We start from the raw sequence: 18,424 nt of genomic DNA, 5'->3' as shown, positions 1-18,424 counted from the left end.
CTCCTTGTCATAGGAAAAGCTTTGTTGTTATTAACAAGGGAATGTCTCAAATTCTTCCAAATGGTAGTGTCTGTACTACAGAAAACACCATGAGAAGGCCTCACAGAATAAAATGGGGCTTGACAGGTGGTGTCACATAAGTAACTCTCTACATAAAAGTATGAACAAGGCAGATTTTGGCTAACTTTGAAACAGGATAGCCAAGGCCAACTTTACTTAGTGGTGATGCGGGCATCTTATCAATTCTTATTGTGCATCTTGAAACAGCCACACCACATGTTTTCAGAGAGTTCTGTATTTCACATGAAGTGATTTGTGGGTTTTTCTTTGCATCCCAAACAATTTTCCTGTCAAGTTGTGGTTAAAATTTTAGTTGGTCTACCTGACCATGGTTTTGTTTCAACAGAACCCCTCATTTTCCACTTCTTGATTAGAGTTTGAACACTGCTGATTGGCATTCTCAATTCCTTGGATACCTTTTTACATCCCTTTCCTGTTTTATACAGTTCAACTCCCTTTTCCCGCAGATTCTTTGACCATTCTTTTGTTTTCCCCATGACTCAGAATCCAGAAACATCAGTGCAGCACTGGATGAGAGATGCAAGGGTCTGTCAGGAGTTCAGAAACTCACTGAACTTTCATACACACACTAATTACAAGCAAACATATCACAGGTGAGGATGGTTGCCTTCAATCGCCATTCAGAAAAAATGCATGCAGAGACAGAAATTTAGTAGGGAGGCATGTCAGCAAGAGGCAGAAAACAGTAACACACTCGCTTTGTTAGTGACAAGCTGCGCAGGGGGGGGGGATGGGGAGTCAGCAAGAAGTGGAAAGACAGCAGTACACTGATCCTAGCAATGAGCTGTGCATGGGCATGTCACTAGAAGCCTGACCACAGGCATATATGCACTCTGTAAGTGAGCACAGCATCCTGTAACTGCCAAGTAGAAGGAAACAGGTGCAAGCTGACCACACTATAATGGGATGTGCTTCTACGTCGAGCATAGTCCATTTGAAATAGGAAAACAGAAGGACTGGCAGAATCACTAGGTATTTCACACAAAGGAAGCAATGCAGAGAAAAAAGGTACTTTTTCTGTACATGGTAACAGAGACATATCAGAAATATAAAAAGTTGGGGTAACATACATCTTAAATAACTGTGGGGAAGGGCTGACCTTGGCATCTGCACCTTGGGTGCAAGAGGAACCTTACCAACCAATGTTTGCAACAGAAGATCCTGGTAGATACCAAGGAGTGTCTTCTAGTCTAAAAACGTTATCAAAATTCCAAGCTGTTCAGGGTCAATCCTCGGCCCTGAACAGTGTTTATTTTCTTTTGACACTTTTTTTGGTGAATGAGTAGGTACCCCATGCTCATTCACATCAGACCAACCTGCTGCCACAATCCAGCGGGCCCTTGTAGCCCCTGGGGGCTCAACACAGGACTGCCACACACAGGCAACAGCTGCTGAGAGGAGCAAGGATGCTTCACTATTGCAACCCAATCTTGACAAAGTAGGCATAGGCCTGAAATGTGATGCACCTTTGGAAGGTATTGCCACTTACTGGCCTAGGTCCAAATCCCAAGCAGACAAGCTCAAGGATCCAGGCCTCTACAGCCAAAAGGGGCAAAGTGATAGAAAGGATGTTCTTGTCATATGTACTCACACTGCCAGTGAATAAAGCAAAGGCAGCAGGAGACCAGATGTTTGTGAAGACACAATCATAAACTAGCTTACAGGAGAAACAGTATCCAGCCTGGCATCCGGTTACTTGAGAGAAGGAAGAATGCATCAAGCACATTGCATCCAGGAGCTGGCATAAATTAGGTTTTGACCCCTTGGACACTATACAAACACTAAGGCTCGGTTCACACAGGGGCGACTTGTCCAGGCGACTTAGCCGCCTGACAAGTCGCGCTCCATTCTGTACTATGGAACCGTTCTAATAGGAGCGATTCAAGTCGCTCCGACTTAGAAAAAAGGTTCCTGCACTATTTTTGGGGGCAACTTCAGGCGACTTGCATTGACTTCTATACAGAAGTCGTTTTGCAAGTCGCCGCTGAAGTCGTTTGCAGGTCGCGTCTGAGTCGCGCTGCAAGTCGTGCCGCTCCTGTGTGAGCCGAGCCTAACACTCTCTTTGGCAGGTCTGTGGTTAGGCCAGCAGTTAGAGCCATCCTTTTAATTGCCCTCAACAACCTACTCCTGCAGATAGCACTGTAAACTATTGGTTCTGATCCATCTATTGACCAAAAACCTTGTCTCTCAAACAATAGACAAAATCCACTATGAAAAAAAGCACATTTTTAAAAAAACCTTTGTTGCAAGAAATTCTTTTTTAAGCAAATGTCAAGCTCTGCATCTCTGGAATATTCATTGTTTTCATGCAAGTAAATACAAATACTTTTCTGATGCCATCAAAAATGTCTCCTAGTCACTAGCTGTATATCATAGTTGAACATCCACTTGCGAAAGTTTTTACTTTAAACAAAATCACACACATTCTGTCAAAATCCCAGAACAAATGCTTTAAATTATTACAGCTATTGTTTCCTGTTGTACAGCAATTGAAATAAAAGGAAGCATGAACAGTGACTGCACAACCTCCTCAGTATGTGCATATGATCTCTTACCTATGTCTCACTTGGTGTCATAAGCATTTAGTATAAAAAATAAAAATAAAAATAAAAAAACAGTTAACAGAAAATACATAACTTTACAATGCCAGTGTGTGCAACTCAGCAAAAGGGTGGGTCCAATAAAAATACAATTTCTACTGTAATATATTAAAGAACACAAATTTTAACATGAGAAAAATACATTTTTATAATAGGCCAACAGATCTTTAATACATTTGAAAAAAAATATTATAATGCTTAATGCATAGTTTCCCCAAAATTAGGAAATCTGTTGTGAACACCTAAAAGGACTTAAGCCAGGACGAGCATTCATACAATAGCCAAACACTGAATCGATCAAAGATCTGCCTTTGTATGGCTGGCTTTACAGGTCCTTTTTAAACATAACTTAGTGCACAAGTTTGTACATGAGTTTATAATGTTTAGCTTGGTTAGATTCAACTCAACAGCTGACATGGCAGCTTTCAGAATACTACAAGTATCTAATTTTGTACAAGGAATCAATATACCAAAAAGAAGATCCCATACAAAGGTCAGAAGGAGAGACGCCTGGTTCGATACAGAGCTAACAAGATCCTGTAATTAATTATTTCTTAATGACCTATTTAATGGAGTCTCTAGCTTATTCCCATCTTATCAGAAAGCACTTTATCCAAGGCTTTTAATTGGTTATTCAATACATTTTGAAAATTGTATGCTCTCTCATAGCAGCTTCTCCAACACATTTAATTCTTTTTATATAACCATAAAGTGACTGTAGCAACCTTTTCTGTACTCATAACACAGTTAAGTACTGTCCATGTTAGTTTTTTTAATATTCGCACAAACAGCATTTTTTTAGGGCAAGCTTTTGTGGGTCTACCCCCTTTGTCTAGGACAAATATAACACATATCAATATTCAGCAATTGTTACTTCCCCAAAGTTGTAAATGCATGATGTAGCAAACAACAGTAAATGATAGATTTCTAGTGTGCTGATCGTATAAACCCTTTCTTATTAATATGTATTGTTATATTATGCCTTTGTTAAAGGGCTGGTCCACATCATAAAGCATGTGTGTATACTGTATGTATTGTATTGGCATAAATTTAAGAGGTGGAACCCTTTTTAAATTATATTTATTAAGAATATTCAAGTGAGTTCACACAAAATGCAGCGTGAGGGACTTGTTTTCTGACTCACAGCAATTAAATGTATGGTGGGAACAGATGCTATTAAATACGGATTTTCTGATATACATGAATTCTGCTTGTGATTCAAAAAGCAGCTTAAAAATGACAATGCACCTGATGTGGAAAACTCTCAATCAACAATGTTGTCTGAGAGGCAGCATATCTCTAATAACAGTACGTCAATCTACAGCCTGTTGGATTTGGTTAACAATCTCAAAGGAAACCTTTAGGCTCCATGCACACTGAAGCTCAAAAAAGCTTTTTCTGGATGCCAGATTTCTGGCAGAAAACGCTGGTTGAAAAACCTGCTTTTAACAGCGTTTTGTACTAGCATTTATGAGCGTTAGCGTTTATGGACATTTTTAATAAAAATACACAGAGGACACTCCAAAAATCCCACAGTGCATGCCAATCTCCCACAATGCATTGAAAAAATAGAATGTCGAACACTAATTAACGAGTGTTTATGCGCGTTTATCTGCGTTTGTTGTTTTTTGGCGGTGAAAAACGGCGATTTGAACGCAAATTTCTGGCATTCATAAAAAAAAACCATAAACTCCACTGCTCATTAAAGCTAAAAAACGTTCATATGTGCATGGACACATAGGCTAACAGAGTGGAATTTATGAGCTTTTAAAAAAACGCCCAAACTCCAATAAACTGAAGTTTATGAGCTCCAGTGTGCATGGAACCTTAAAAACGTTCTTTAAACACATGTATTTGGATTTATTCACAAAATGTGAATTTTAAATCTTTATTTGATCTTTTTTTGATCAATATATATATATATTTTTTTAAATTTTACAATAAGATAGTAATGAGTATGTGTAAATCATAACACAGAATATACAACTTACAATCTCTTCTTTCTACAATTTTTTGTACATCTTGACTTTTCTTTTTTTAACATGCTTTATTTTAATTTTTCACAACGGGACACAATAAATAATAAGCTACAGTATATATTGATCCATTGTGCTCACAACTCAGAGAATCGAAAATAGTACATGAGAATTAACAGTGTATAGGCGTTGGGTAAAAGATAGTAGACACAATGAGTGTTATTTACAAAAGGCAAATCCACTTTGCCCTGCAAGTGCACTTGGAAGTGCAGTCGCTCTAAAGGGGTAGATCTGAAATGAGTGGAAGCTCTGGCGATTTTATCATCCAATCATGTGCAAGCTAAAATGCTGTTATTTACTTTCCTTGCATGTCCCCCTCAGATCTACAGTGACATTTCTTCCAAGTGCACTTTCAGTGCAAAATGGATTCTCCTTTAGTAAATAACCTCCAATGTTCAAAATTGCAGTGAACTGACCTTCGAAATCACAAAACCTCCATGAAGTTACACAACAGCATACCTCCCAACTTTTTAAGATGAGAATGAGGGACACCTATGTAGGCATAGAACACACCCTGACATGCCCCTTAACCACTTGCCTACTGGGCACTTTCACCAACTTCCTGCCCAGGCCAATTTTCAGCTTTCAGCACTGTTGCACTTTGAATGACAATTGTGCAGTCATGCAACACATTACCCAAACTAAATTTTTTATAATTTTTTTTTAGATAGTTTTCTTTTGGTGGTATTTAATCGCCACTGGGTTTTTTATTTTTTTGCTAAACAAAACAAAAAAGACCGAAAAAAAAGGTGTTCGTAGTTTCTGTTACAAAATTTAGTAAATAAGTAATTTTTCTCATTCGCTGATGTGGACTTATGAGGCTGCACTGACATGGCACCACTGATAGGCATCACCGGTGGGCACAGATTGGAACAGATTAGCACTGTTTGGGCTGCACTGATCGTCAGGACACTGTTGATCAGTGCCCTGATTGTCAGTGCAGATGTCCCCTGTGTGGATTTGCCAGTTTTCAGCTCTCCTCTCATGCTGTCAGAGGGGAGGATTGCCGATAACCGGCAAGCCCTGTTTACATCCATGATCAGCTGTGATTGGACACAGCTGGTCACGTGGTAAAGAGCCAAACGGATTGGCTTTTCACAGATCACCGCCAATGCACGCCACAGGGGGCGCACAGGCAGCGTGAGCACAGGACATCATATGATGGTATAGTGTGGTCACAAAGTAGTTAAAGGAGAATTTTACAAAACTATGATTAGTTAAACCCACAAGTGCTTTCTTTTATCACTACTATTCCTATATATTGGCTTTTAAAATTTACAAAGTGGATGAAAGATTAAGCACTGTGAAACACATTTAAAAAAAATAAAGAGTGCATTTTTTACTCAACTATATAGGTCAGACCAAAATGGGGGACACATGAGGAGGAAGGAGAGACAGAGTAACTTTGTTCCAAATCTGGGACAGTCCCTTGAAATCAGGGACAGTTGGAAGCTCTGCGACAGTATAAAATAAAAGATCAATCAGTCCCTCTGTTCCGAAGCAGAATGTGCAAGTGTATATAGAGAAATGAAAAAAATGGTAAGAACGAGGAACATAAGAAGAGTGAAAGGGGAAAAGAGAGCTAGGAGGACAGCACCATAAATGGTGCTAATTCACAAATGATGTACTCCATGACTTGACCTCTCACCTCAATGCCTAGCCTCTTGTAAACACTGGAGGGTGTTGCCCCTATTTTAATCCTCACGGATAACCCTTAAAATTCTCAAGCCATTAATGTTTCTTTGTCACCCTCTATTATCTCACAATTGCAGGCAGCATTCTCATTCCCCTGGGTATGCAGATGCCTTCACTATCTAGAGATAAAGCTACCAGAGAGGAAGACCTTTTTAAAGTACCCTTCCATATTTTCCCACCGCTCCTCCCTTTTCTCCTACTGGTCCTCGCTGCAAATTTCTTGGCTGGAGCGAATACCCAATGTCAAAATGTCTTGCATCTTTTATGGGTAATACTTACCACTGTCCCGGTTTACTACTTAATATTAATCTCAACTAAGCTGAGTGAGGAAGATTTCCATTAATTTTCTATGGTTTGTCTGGCAGTCACAGTTGCTTGCCGTAATTATTTAAATTGGGTCTCCGTATAATCCTCTGGTTGACCATTTAAAAGGTCCACCCAAAACGAGCATACCATCACCAGATCACCAGGCAGACCCCTGGGATCCCAACCCTGACCCCCCCTCTTTTTTTATTCTCCCTCTTCCTCTGTTCTCTCCCCCCCCCCCCTCTGCAAAACTGTAGGCAGTCTGTGTTCCCAACTAGTCGCTTTACAACCCTACCAACATATAGCTATGTCTGAGCACTTGTTTATACCCTCTGCCTTTGGTTACGTCATTATAAACTTGGGCAAGTCCCTTATGAACCCTTGTTTATGTTACTTAATGTTATCCTGACTTTACAGCTGTTAGGTGATCACTTTTTCAGCCCATTGTAACCTCATCTGTTTTGTTATATAATGTGGTCTCTTTGGCCACATTTTCAGCTATGCCATGGTGTATCCCACAATAACCCATGTGCCTTTCATCCATTGTAAACAAACTAAATGAAAACATATATCGAACAAGACAGAAGGGGGGGGGGGGGGGGGGAAGGGAGTGAGAAGACAAGCCTATGTACAGGAGTTGGGCGTATCAGAAAATAAGCATAAAAATAACTAGAATGCAAATAAATATGTGAAAATAGTAAACCACACAGGTGTTCAAACAAAACAAAGATAGCTGTGAAAAACAGCTGCAGGTACACTAAGTGATATCAACATAGTCATAAACCGAAAAAAAAAAAACTCTGCTGCTACAAAAATTTAACAAAGATGGAACTGTAACCATCTCAGAAAGACGTCCAGGCCATCCACGGAAGTTACCACCTCGGCACAAGCGTCTTCTGTTGAGAATGGTTGAAGGAAATTGTCATGCAAATTCACTGCAGTTAGCTAAAGAAGTAGAAAGACAAACTGGGGTGGTTGTTTCCCATGACACAATACAGGGTACACTGCAGAGGAATGGCATGCATGGGTGTCGTCCATGAAGGAAGCCTCTCCTAAAGCCCATGCACAAAAAAGCCTGCATAGAATTTGCCAGAGCCAATGCTGAAAAAGATGAAGAGTACTGGGACTCTATTCTGGGTTGATGAGACCATGATAACAGTTTTTGGAACAATGGCTTCAAAACTGTATGGCGTTGCTAAGGTGAGTACAAAGAAAAATGCATAATGTCCACAGTGACACATGGTGGTGGCAGTGCCCTTCTGTGGGGCTGCATTTCATTGATGGTATCATGAATTCAAAGATGTACTGCTCTATACTGAAAGAGAAAGTGCTACCATCACTCAGTTTCCTTGGTCGTCGTGCACTTTCCCAACATGACAATGATTCAAAACACACATCTAAGGCCATCATTGCATTTCTGAAGAACAGGGTGAAAGTGATTCAGTGGGTCAAGTAGGTCTCCTGATCTGAATCGAACACCTATGGGGATGTCTGAAGAGACAACTTGCGCATCATTCTCTATCCAGCATCCAGGCTCTAAAAGAGGTTGTACTTGAAAAATGGAAAAATATGTTCATGCAACTTGTTCATTGCAAGCCTAGAAGACTCTGCACTGTCCTTACAAGTCATAAAGGTCATACAAAATACTAGATGTAGTAGCTTTTGTTGTGGGGTGCATTCATTTTTGCATCAACTAATTTGAGTAAAACTGAAGATTTTGTAATCCAATTTATATTATTAAACTTACTTTCATGTAACGAGCAAAACAATGTTCTATAAAAACTCAGTTTTGTCAACATTTTGGAAATTTTTCTTGTGTTCACTGAGATATTAATTAAAATCTTACTTTTAAAAAAGGGGTGTACTCATGAATGCTGAGCACTGTATGGAAAAAAAAAAAAATTAAACTTCCCACTAGATTCCCTTTCTATATACACACACACACACACACACACACACAAACACACACAGGTGTGTGAGGGGAAATCCCACTACATTCCTGTTTAAATTGCATGTGATTCCTTGCAGTTTGATTTGCGTCCACTCATTTTGTATTGATGCAAATCGCACTGCAAAATATTGGTTTTGGGAGCATTTGGTCGAGTAACAATACTTGGTTATCGATACCGATGCATCCTTAGTATGAAGTATGATTTCTTTTTCAGAGAAACTGCCACGGCTTAAAATTCTAATTCTTACAAGTAGTGCTTTGGATCTTGTGATAATAAATTGTTTAAGCAATACAAAACATGTTTAATTATATGTATTTCTATTATCTCTGACCTTCTGTAACACTATGCACATAATGCACTCTGATCTATATCTGAGGTATTCAGAGACTTGTAATTTGGACTTATTTCAAATAAAAAAATGTTACTAAGTGGGACAAGAACATGTTGGCAGAAATGCTGACATCTGGAAAGGTCTCGTAGGCCACTCAGGGGACAAACGAGATGACATCGCAGGCTTGCTTCCAAGTGACAGATTGTACTTTAGGAAAGAAGGAGAGATGCAGATCTTCAACCTCAAGAATAAGAACTGATCTATTTTAATTGTGGTAATATGTTACAACTCGTACAGTGATACTGCAGAGCTCTGTAAACATAATATCAGCATTATGCCTCTTATATCCTTATTCTTCTTCTAGGTATTTGTTTGCTGTGTAGATTTAGTGTGTACATGTACATGCATATCTAAGCACAAACTAGAAACACGGTAGTTTTGGGTTGAAAACAACAAGTCTTCTCAGCAGAATGTTAGGATGGCCTCCCCATATCCCTCATGAGTGTCTCCAGTTTGAATAAAAAATGCACTAAACGCATATATTTATGTAAAAGGTTCAAAATAGTGCAGCATGAATGTGTTTTTATACAAATGAATTCAATATTCACCTAAATCCCACACATTAAGCCGCAGTATGGGTGCCACACATTTCTGTCAGTAGGACTGCAAGTCAGTGCTGCTTCCATAACCACTGTGTTTTTTTAGTTTGCAGTTCTGTTACATATACAGCGGGTAAAATAAGTATTGAACACGTCACCATTTTTCTAGGTAAATATATTTCTAAAGGTGCTATTGACGTGAACTTTTCACCACGTCGGTGACAACCCATGCACTCCATACATACAAAGAAACCAAAACAAGCAAGTACAGAAATTAAGTTATGTGTAATAAAATGAAATGACACAGGGAAAAAGTACTGAACACATGAAGAAAGAGAGGTGCAAAAAGGCATGGGAAGCCAAGAAGCCAGCTGAAATCAGTAATTAGACAGCAATTAATATCAGCTGGTTCAGTCTCAACTGATGGCCTATAATTATGTCATTATCAAGGTGTCACACAAGAATTTCAACCAGGTGTTCCGCACAATATTTTGTACACAGGACTGAAAATAATTATCAGAAGAGTTGTCAAAGAGCAAAGGACCACTTGTGGAGAGCTTCAGAAAGACCTGGAATTGGCAGGTACAATTGTTTCAAAGAAAACAATAAGTATATTTACTTCCTCTGTGCAGGTTGTTATGCACACAGCAGCCTGGATCCTCCTCTTCTTGGGTCTGTCTGTACTGCTTCTGGCCCCTCCCTCCTTTTAGTGCCCCTCAGGCAGCAGCTTGCTACAGGAGGCACCCAAGCCGAGTCAGAGCTTTGTGTATCCATTGAGACACGGAGCCCTGACCTAGCCCTGCCCCTTATCTACCCTGATTGGCTGACTGACTTTGACAGGCGCGGGAGCCAATATCGCCGCTGCTGTCTCTGCCAATCAGGATGAGTGTTCTGGATGGCTGAGGGGATCGTGGACATCGCTGGAGAGAGAAGGGGCTCAGGGAAGTAATTTGGGGGGGTGCTATACACAGTAGGTGATTGATCTTAATGCATAGAATGCATTAAGATAAAAAAAAAAAAAAAAAAAAAAAACCTTCTGCCTTTTCAACTCCTTTAGGCTGCTTTCACACTGGGGCGGTATTCAGGCGTTACAGCGCTAAAAATAGCGCCTGTGTAACGCCTGAAAAAACCGGCCCCTTTAACTCCAGTGTGAAAGCCGGAGGGCTTTCACACTGGAGCGATGCGCTGGCAGGACGGTGAAAAAAGTCCTGCTAGCCGCATCTTTGCAGCGGTGAAGGAGCGGTGTATTCACCGCTCCTATACCGCTCGTACTCATTGAAATCAATGGGACACCGCGGCAATACCGGGCGGGCGGGTTTAACCCCTTTTCGGCCGCTAGCGGGGGTTAAAACCACTCCGCTAGCGCCCGCACACCGCCGCTAAAACGACGGTTAAGCGCCGCTAAAAATAGCGGCGCTTTACCGCCGACGCTGCTCCTGCCCCAGTGTGAAAGCAGCCTTAAGGATTTATAGAAGATCGGTAAAGATGAGTGGGCCAAAATCCCCCCTGTGTGCAAACCTGTTATCCAACTACAAGAAACGTCTTACCTCTTGCCCATAAGGGTTTTTCCAGTACTCACTGAACTGCAACTTAATTTATAACATTTGAATCATGTGTTATTTTTCTGGATTTTTGGTTGATATTCTGACTCTATCATTTAAAATACACCTATGATAAAAATTATAAACCCTTAATTTCTTTGTAAGTGGGAAAACCTAAAAAATCTGCAGTGGATCAAATTATTATTTTCCCCACTGTAGTGGAGCATTGTGGGGTTCATAAGTTTCAACTTCATTTTCATACTGGTAAGCGGCTTCATCTTAACCTTTATCTAGAATCCTTTTGGGAAGTCTTCCTGACAAACATTTGATATCACAGACCTTGCTTGCTCTGCACAAAGAAAATGTAGGAACTTATTGTAATGGTGATGGGTTGGTATTCATGCATAACCTACCTAGGCATTTACTTATGTATATATCTCTAGATACTTTCATGTGTCTATGTGGGTCAAACTTAGATCCTGTTTTTATTTCCCCAGTGATATTCCCTGGAATACACATATCATTATATGGGATCATACAATGTTATCTGATACATAGATATACAGTAAGTTTTCACACATGGCCATTTCTTGATATGTATGTATACATTTGAAAAGCATTGCTCTCTAAAATCATTGTTGTTGCACAATTTTAGATGCTTTCAAAAACATCCTCATAAAGCAGACTGGGTTTTGAGAAATGCACTGAAAAAAATATCTCCAGCTCACTGATATCTACCAGCAAACTTTGAAAGGAATATAACAATTAGTGCATCATTATAAGACGATCTGTGCCGATCAGTGGATAGTACAAGGTAGAGGTATGGGGATATACATAATTTCCTGCATTAAGTACAATATGCATACAGGTTTTTTAATGCAATTGTATAATTACAATAAACAATCTTTTATGTCATGAGTATTGACAGCCTAAACGTCCTGTGGTACAATATCCTTTGTTCATATTTGTGAATTTTGAGATGTGTTATTGTGATTTATTACCAGTCCAAAAACCATCTGATATTTATTTTTAATGTATTATTTATGTTATTTAACCTCTGGTAATTCTCCAATTAGCTTTCTACCATTCAGGTTGTTCACTGCACTTAAACAGCTTAAATATCAATTCAAACTAAAAATGATGGGGTCCTAGAACTTTTGACTTGTAGGAGATGTATATGGTATTGACAGGGAAAATTCTGACACAAAAAATGTCATACATGTATGCCTGAAACTGGAGCTCCAGCAGCTATATGTCTCAGCTTGGAGCTCCTTAATCTTAAATACAAACGTGTCAACATGCCACTGACTGACACCTGTATTAACAATGTCAGACATTCAGTGACATTATGGAAGTAAACAATAGGCCAAAACTTGATCTACCTCAATTCTGCCAGTGTCAGGCTGGAATCCACGAGCTGGATCTTCAGTAGTCACTCTACACTGAATTGCACAGCCATTGATACGGATATTTTCCTGCTTCAGGCCAAGCTCAGGCAAACTCTTTCCTTCAGCTACATGGATCTGGGCATGGACCAAGTCAACACTGTAAGAAAGCAAGACAGGTAACAATTTATATGCATCTTAAAAAAATAGTCCAAATTTAAAGTAGAATCGGTCACAAAGGAAATTCCTGTTTGAATAGGCCAGTGATGGCAAACCTTGGTACCCAAGATGTTTTGGAACTACATTTCCCATGATGTTCAACTACACTGCAGAGTGCATGAGCATCATGGGAAATGTAGTTCCAAAACATCTGGGGGGCCAAGGTTCGCCATCACTGGAAAGGGCCAACATGTAATACCATCTTTTACATACCAATTCTGAGGCAGGGAAGCTAAACCTAACAAATAGTATGCAGAATTTGAGTAAAAGAATGTCATGTTTTTAAGAAAATGACCATATTTAGCCTTTGGCCTGATGAAGAGCACAGCAAGTCAAAAACTATTATTATCACAATTACGTTGAGGTTGATTTACTAAAAATTGAGTGTTCCGAGCAGCTTCTAACTTCAGCTTGTTCAATTAAGCTTAAGCTCTGGCAGTTCTTACACTACCATCTCCTGCCCATGTTATTTACTCTGTCAGTTCCTGTTGCTCTCTTGTCTGCTGCCTGCCTCAATCTCTGCCTGGACATCAAGCATTCTCTTGCTTGCTGCCGCATGCCTCAACCTCAGCGACTAGTCTCTTGACTACTCCTTTCCTACTGTTTTGCCTATCTCAGCTCAGACACTGACCCTCCAACATATGATAATGCTGTCTTCACAAAAAAGCTCCTGTTCCTGCAACCCCTTGGTGAGGTGCTCCCGAGGGCAACAACCTTGTATGAGTTTACAGCAAAGTAGCCCAGGAGCTAATAGGGTCACCAGCCCATCACTCCTTGTGGGGTGTTCTAGTGAAGACCAAGCTGACACTTGGACTCTATTTCTGGGTGAGCCTCGCATGCCAGGGTTGTCAACCCTAATGCATAGGAACCACAAGTGAAGACACTTTAGGTGCTACCTTCTGTGCACAATACAACATATGGATAATGAATTTGGATGACAGCAAGATCACCTTGTGTGAACAGAAATGCATGAACACATTAAAATAAAGCAAATTATTGGTTCACTTGTTTTCCCATCTATATGTTTTCTATGACAGCAAAAAGTTAGTGTTTCTAATCACACTGGAGTCCTAATAAACATGTATATATCCTATATCTTCTAAGAAGTATGCTCACTAGGCTTCTGAGAAAACTTGCATGACATCGATCTGCCAGGTTTCAGAAAATTGGCTCTAAATATTCATTAGAATATTTCAGAATAGTGTCACAAAAACATTTCTGCCAAAAAAAAGTGTTTTACTAATGCTTTAGACACACTATAAGAAATGAATTTAGTTGAATGCCAATCTTTCTTAATGTATGAGTAGGAAGTCCCTTTAGCTGTTGCCGACAACAGAAACACATCAGAAGAAAGACTAAGAAAAGACGTTCTAGGTGTGCTATACAAACAGACACTTTGGTTTCTCAACCTCCAAACTGTTATTTATAATTCTTGAAAAGCACAACACATTATACTTTGCCAGTGACATTTGTATGCTGCATGTAACCATGTAGATGTAATATTCAAAGTGTTGTGTACAAAATGAAAAGACATGCTATTGGAACACTGATTTTGTTTTGGTTGCTACTGATAACTTAGCACAACAGCAAGCCACATTTAAAGAGGTAGCATATATTACTCATGATGCTGCATTCATGTAGTGGTTAGCACTCTCACCTAGCAGTAAAAAGGGTCGCTGGTTTGAATCCCAACCACAACACTACCTGCCTGGAGGTTGCATGTTCTCCCTGCGCCTGCTTGAGTTTCCTCCAGTTTCCTCCCACACTCCAAAACATGCAGGCAGGTTAATTGGCTTCTGTCCCAAATTGGCCCTAGTATATGAATGGGGACCTTGTATTGTTGGATCCTTGAGGGTAGGGACTGATCTGAGTGTGCAATGTACAGGGATAGGGACAATTGTAGACACTCACTCAGGTTGAACTGGATGGACAGTTGTCTTTATTCAACCTTGCTAACTATATAAGCTTTATGAGATGTCTAAAATCCTCTCTTATGCAGTACATAATTAGCAGTACAATTGTTCATAGCATGAAAGAACAAATGAAAGTGAAAAAAAATAAGTAAGTGTTGTAATCATAGCTGCCGCGCCCCCCCCCCCCCCCCCCCCATTACCAACAAAGGCGCATCACTTTCTATTTATAATGAAGCAAAGGGGTAGACACAGAGTGGGTCATGGTGTATGCTGAATATTGTCTGCTAGAAAGGCCTTAGATGTCGACACATCTGTTTTAGACTAAAAGTGCCTTTTCCAGTGCTTTCCAGCAATTAAAGTTTACTGGGAGAGACATCTTACAACACATGCATACACAATGAGCCAGTAAATCTAGCATATTATAAATATATGCATGTCATATAGTTACAGCTATTTCTAGCTGAGGAAAGATCTATTCTAGTTAATTTCAGAAGGAAACACAGTTCTGGAATTGATCGAAAATAGAATTGTACCGACATGTATGCTGGCCAGGGACAAACTAGATATAAGACCATCACAATCCCTTCAAAAAAAAAAAAAATGCTTGCGTAAAATATGTATTGTTGGTTTAGCACAGTGATGTGAAAAAGACATACACTTTCTCAAACGTTATTTTTTTCACAATTCAGGCAACCAGTGTGTGCCCTAAGGTACCCCCATGCATATATGTAAACATGCTTATGTCGTTTTCAACATAAAATTAACACACCGTATCCTTATTCTTCAGCACATGATTATTTTGATAAATAATCAAAGTTCCCTGGAATAATATATCTGTATATGGATCACTTTACAGACGATACCATGTCTGGTTAAATTAGTAATGCTTGATGAAATATGTATTTCTGTTGAATAGTCAAAAAGGGACACCCAGGGGTGCATTTACTAAAGGCAAATAAACGGTGCCGATAATTTCAGAAATCAAAATGAATGATCACACTCCAAAAGATAAGGATAGAAGCTTTATTGTGTAAAAACATCCAACATCAAGGAACGATTATAGCCACAGCATCAAGACACATATAGACGGAAGCATGGTTGATGCATTTCACAAACAAATTTATTTGCTTCATCATAACCCCTAAATAAACTGTGCACTGTGCAGGTATTCCAGAACTTAGTAAATGAGATGAATCTTCACTTTGCAAAGAATACCCAATCACATGCAAGAAAAAAAAAAAAAACACGAATCATTTTTACTTCTCAAGATTTGGATGATGGAAATGTACTCATTTACTAAGCTCTGGAACAACTACACTTGCAAAGTGCACAGTCTATTTGCCTTTAGTAAATCTACTCCCATGCATTCTCCAAGCATTAATTTGGAAATACCTACAAAAAATCAGTCATTTAGTTATGGGCAATCTAACATTTATATAAAATCAAAAACACAGGAGATAGTGAGTTGGTCATTGGTCTGTTTACTAACGATTATAGAATAGAACTAAAATCATTGCAGACGTTAAAAAGAGCCCAATGCAAATGAGGAAGAAAATATTTTATCTCTTGTAATATGTCTGATATACAGTATAATGAAGACTCATTCTTATTGTTGGCTCCAGTAAGAAAAAAAAAAAATCTAACGTGTAAAAGCTGGTGGCAGTTTCTGATTGCCTGAGGGTAATCCTAATTTATTTATATGTTGTTCTTTGAAATAAATGAGTACTGGCTGTGATGATTTTTTTTTTTTTTTTGCACTAATATACAATTTTTCAGGAAAAGCTTTCAGGGTATGTCCCCTTTTTCACGCTCCAAACTGTAATAATGCACCTCTCTTTTTGAAATAACAAAGCCCCTTTAATTTTTGTGAATGGAAAGAAAATAATTCTTTGAAATGAATTAATGGAAATCCTTCAATAACTTAATATTAGAAAGGATCATCTCTGATTGAATGGGGGTGCTGATAGATTGATCAGGCACTAGAAAGAGTTGCAAAACCCTATTCAGGAACCACCAGCTATGTTGTTTAAGTGGGATGCATCTTCAGCACAGCAAACAAAATAAATGTTAAAATACTTTTAAAGTATATCTAAAGTCAAAAAAGGTTGAGTTTAGAATAGGGTAGGGAATGGCAAAATCCTGTTTGTTTTTTTTCGCCATCTTTGCTATTTGGGAAATTTCCCCTTCATTTCCTTTTCCATAGACACAGCAGGAAGGGAGAAGTAACCTCCCAAAGTGAGGGGAAATCCTCTTTTAGCCAGGTCTGACCATAAGTGTCCCCACTGAAAGTTCTCTCTATTCCTATCCTGGTGAAAACTCAAAATCTGGCATTTTCCCATAGTTTTAGTCCCAGCAGTGACTATGGTTTTTAGTAAGGATGCACCGAAATTTCAGCCGCCGAAACATATCAGCCGGAAATTGCCTTTTCGGCATTTTGCCGAAAGAGAATTCTTGCCGATAACGGCGCCGAAAGTTGCACATGCGCAGTAGCGGTGGGAGAAACTTTGGATGACGTCACTCGTTCTGTGGGCAGCTTGCACGTTCCTCGTGGCTAAGACGCTGCACTCATAATCACGTTCCCTGCTGAAACGCTGGCACCTTCCCCGTGGATGCTCCTCGTGCTTGTGAGACGCTGCTGGGACCCGTGAGACGCTGCTGGGACCCGAGAGACGCTACTGGGACCCGAGAGACGCTGCTGGGACCCGAGAGACGGCTTCATAGAGGGATGCACATAGCATACTCAAGTACAAGAGTGGGCACTGTCCCTCCTGGATGGCTACCATTACTACTATTCGCCGGTGAGCAATGCATTGCCTTTTTTGCCTTGCTTAAACTTACAAACAATCCAACTAATTTTATTTTACTATACTACTGAAACTGTCATAGCAGTCAAACAACATGTATTATAATGTACTTACTACTTGGCCTTTGTGCCATGCAGTATGGTATTACATATGTCTGTCTGTCTGTCTGCACTGCAGTACATCTGACTTGTAGCAAAAATAATATTATATATAATAAAACTGATTTGAAATGGAATGGTATGCTTTTTAATCTGTAGTATACTATAAAATTAAATGTATGCCCTTGTTGTCATTGAATTTGTCATTTTTGTCACAGTATAGTATAGTTATTAGTTATACAGTACACACTGACATGACAGCAAGCACATGATTTTTTTAAAACATGACAGTACGCAATAAATATATAACTATATATTATATATTTATTTCATTGCGTACTGTCATGTTTCAACAAATCATGTATAACTTAGTTATAAATTACGCTGACAAATTCAATGACAACAAGCGCATGAAGTTATAGTATACTATACTACAGAATAGCTCAAAAAAATTAAATATAGCATGTAATTGCAATTTTCAAATGAAATTTATTTAATCCGTGCAATTATATTATCTTTTTGATACAAGTCAGATGTACTGCAGTGCAGGCATAACCACCTTGCATGGCAAGAGCTGCACTGTTTAAAAAAAAAAAAGTGCTAGTTTGTTATTTTTTAAAGCTGCCTCCTGGGGTTTAGCTTTTAAATTGATTTCCTCCTTTCTTTTTTTTTTTTCCCCCCTCAGATTTCACTCCCACTATAGATCATTCTATGCTATTATTCAGCGCTACCAGCAAAGGTGGACCATGTCTGCAGTGTGGAAATATTTTAAAGTTTCTGATAAAGACCCCAAATTTGAAATCTGTAGTCTTTGCTCAGCAGAAATTTCAAGAGGGGGTACAGTGCCAAGGCATTTTTCAACAA

At 39.2% G+C, this 18,424-nt stretch overlaps 1 protein-coding gene across 1 annotated transcript in view; it reads right to left on the bottom strand.

Moving 5' to 3' along the window:
- The window catches only part of PC (pyruvate carboxylase), a 939,549-nt gene that overhangs the window by 364,006 nt on the left and 557,119 nt on the right, over nucleotides 1-18,424 (bottom strand). Inside the window, exon 10 of the mRNA XM_077450039.1 lies at nucleotides 12,524-12,686. Coding sequence (XP_077306165.1) covers nucleotides 12,524-12,686 — 163 coding nt within the window. The remainder of the gene's footprint in view (nucleotides 1-12,523; nucleotides 12,687-18,424) is intronic.

This window comes from Lithobates pipiens, unplaced genomic scaffold (assembly GCF_037356315.1).
Source record: "Lithobates pipiens isolate NorthernLeopardFrog02 unplaced genomic scaffold, aLitPip1_a1.2 Scaffold_10, whole genome shotgun sequence".
In the NCBI taxonomy this organism is placed as follows: Eukaryota; Metazoa; Chordata; class Amphibia; order Anura; family Ranidae; genus Lithobates; species Lithobates pipiens.
The sequence above is the reverse complement of the archived record's forward strand: the minus strand, read 5'-3'. Positions and strand labels throughout refer to the sequence as shown.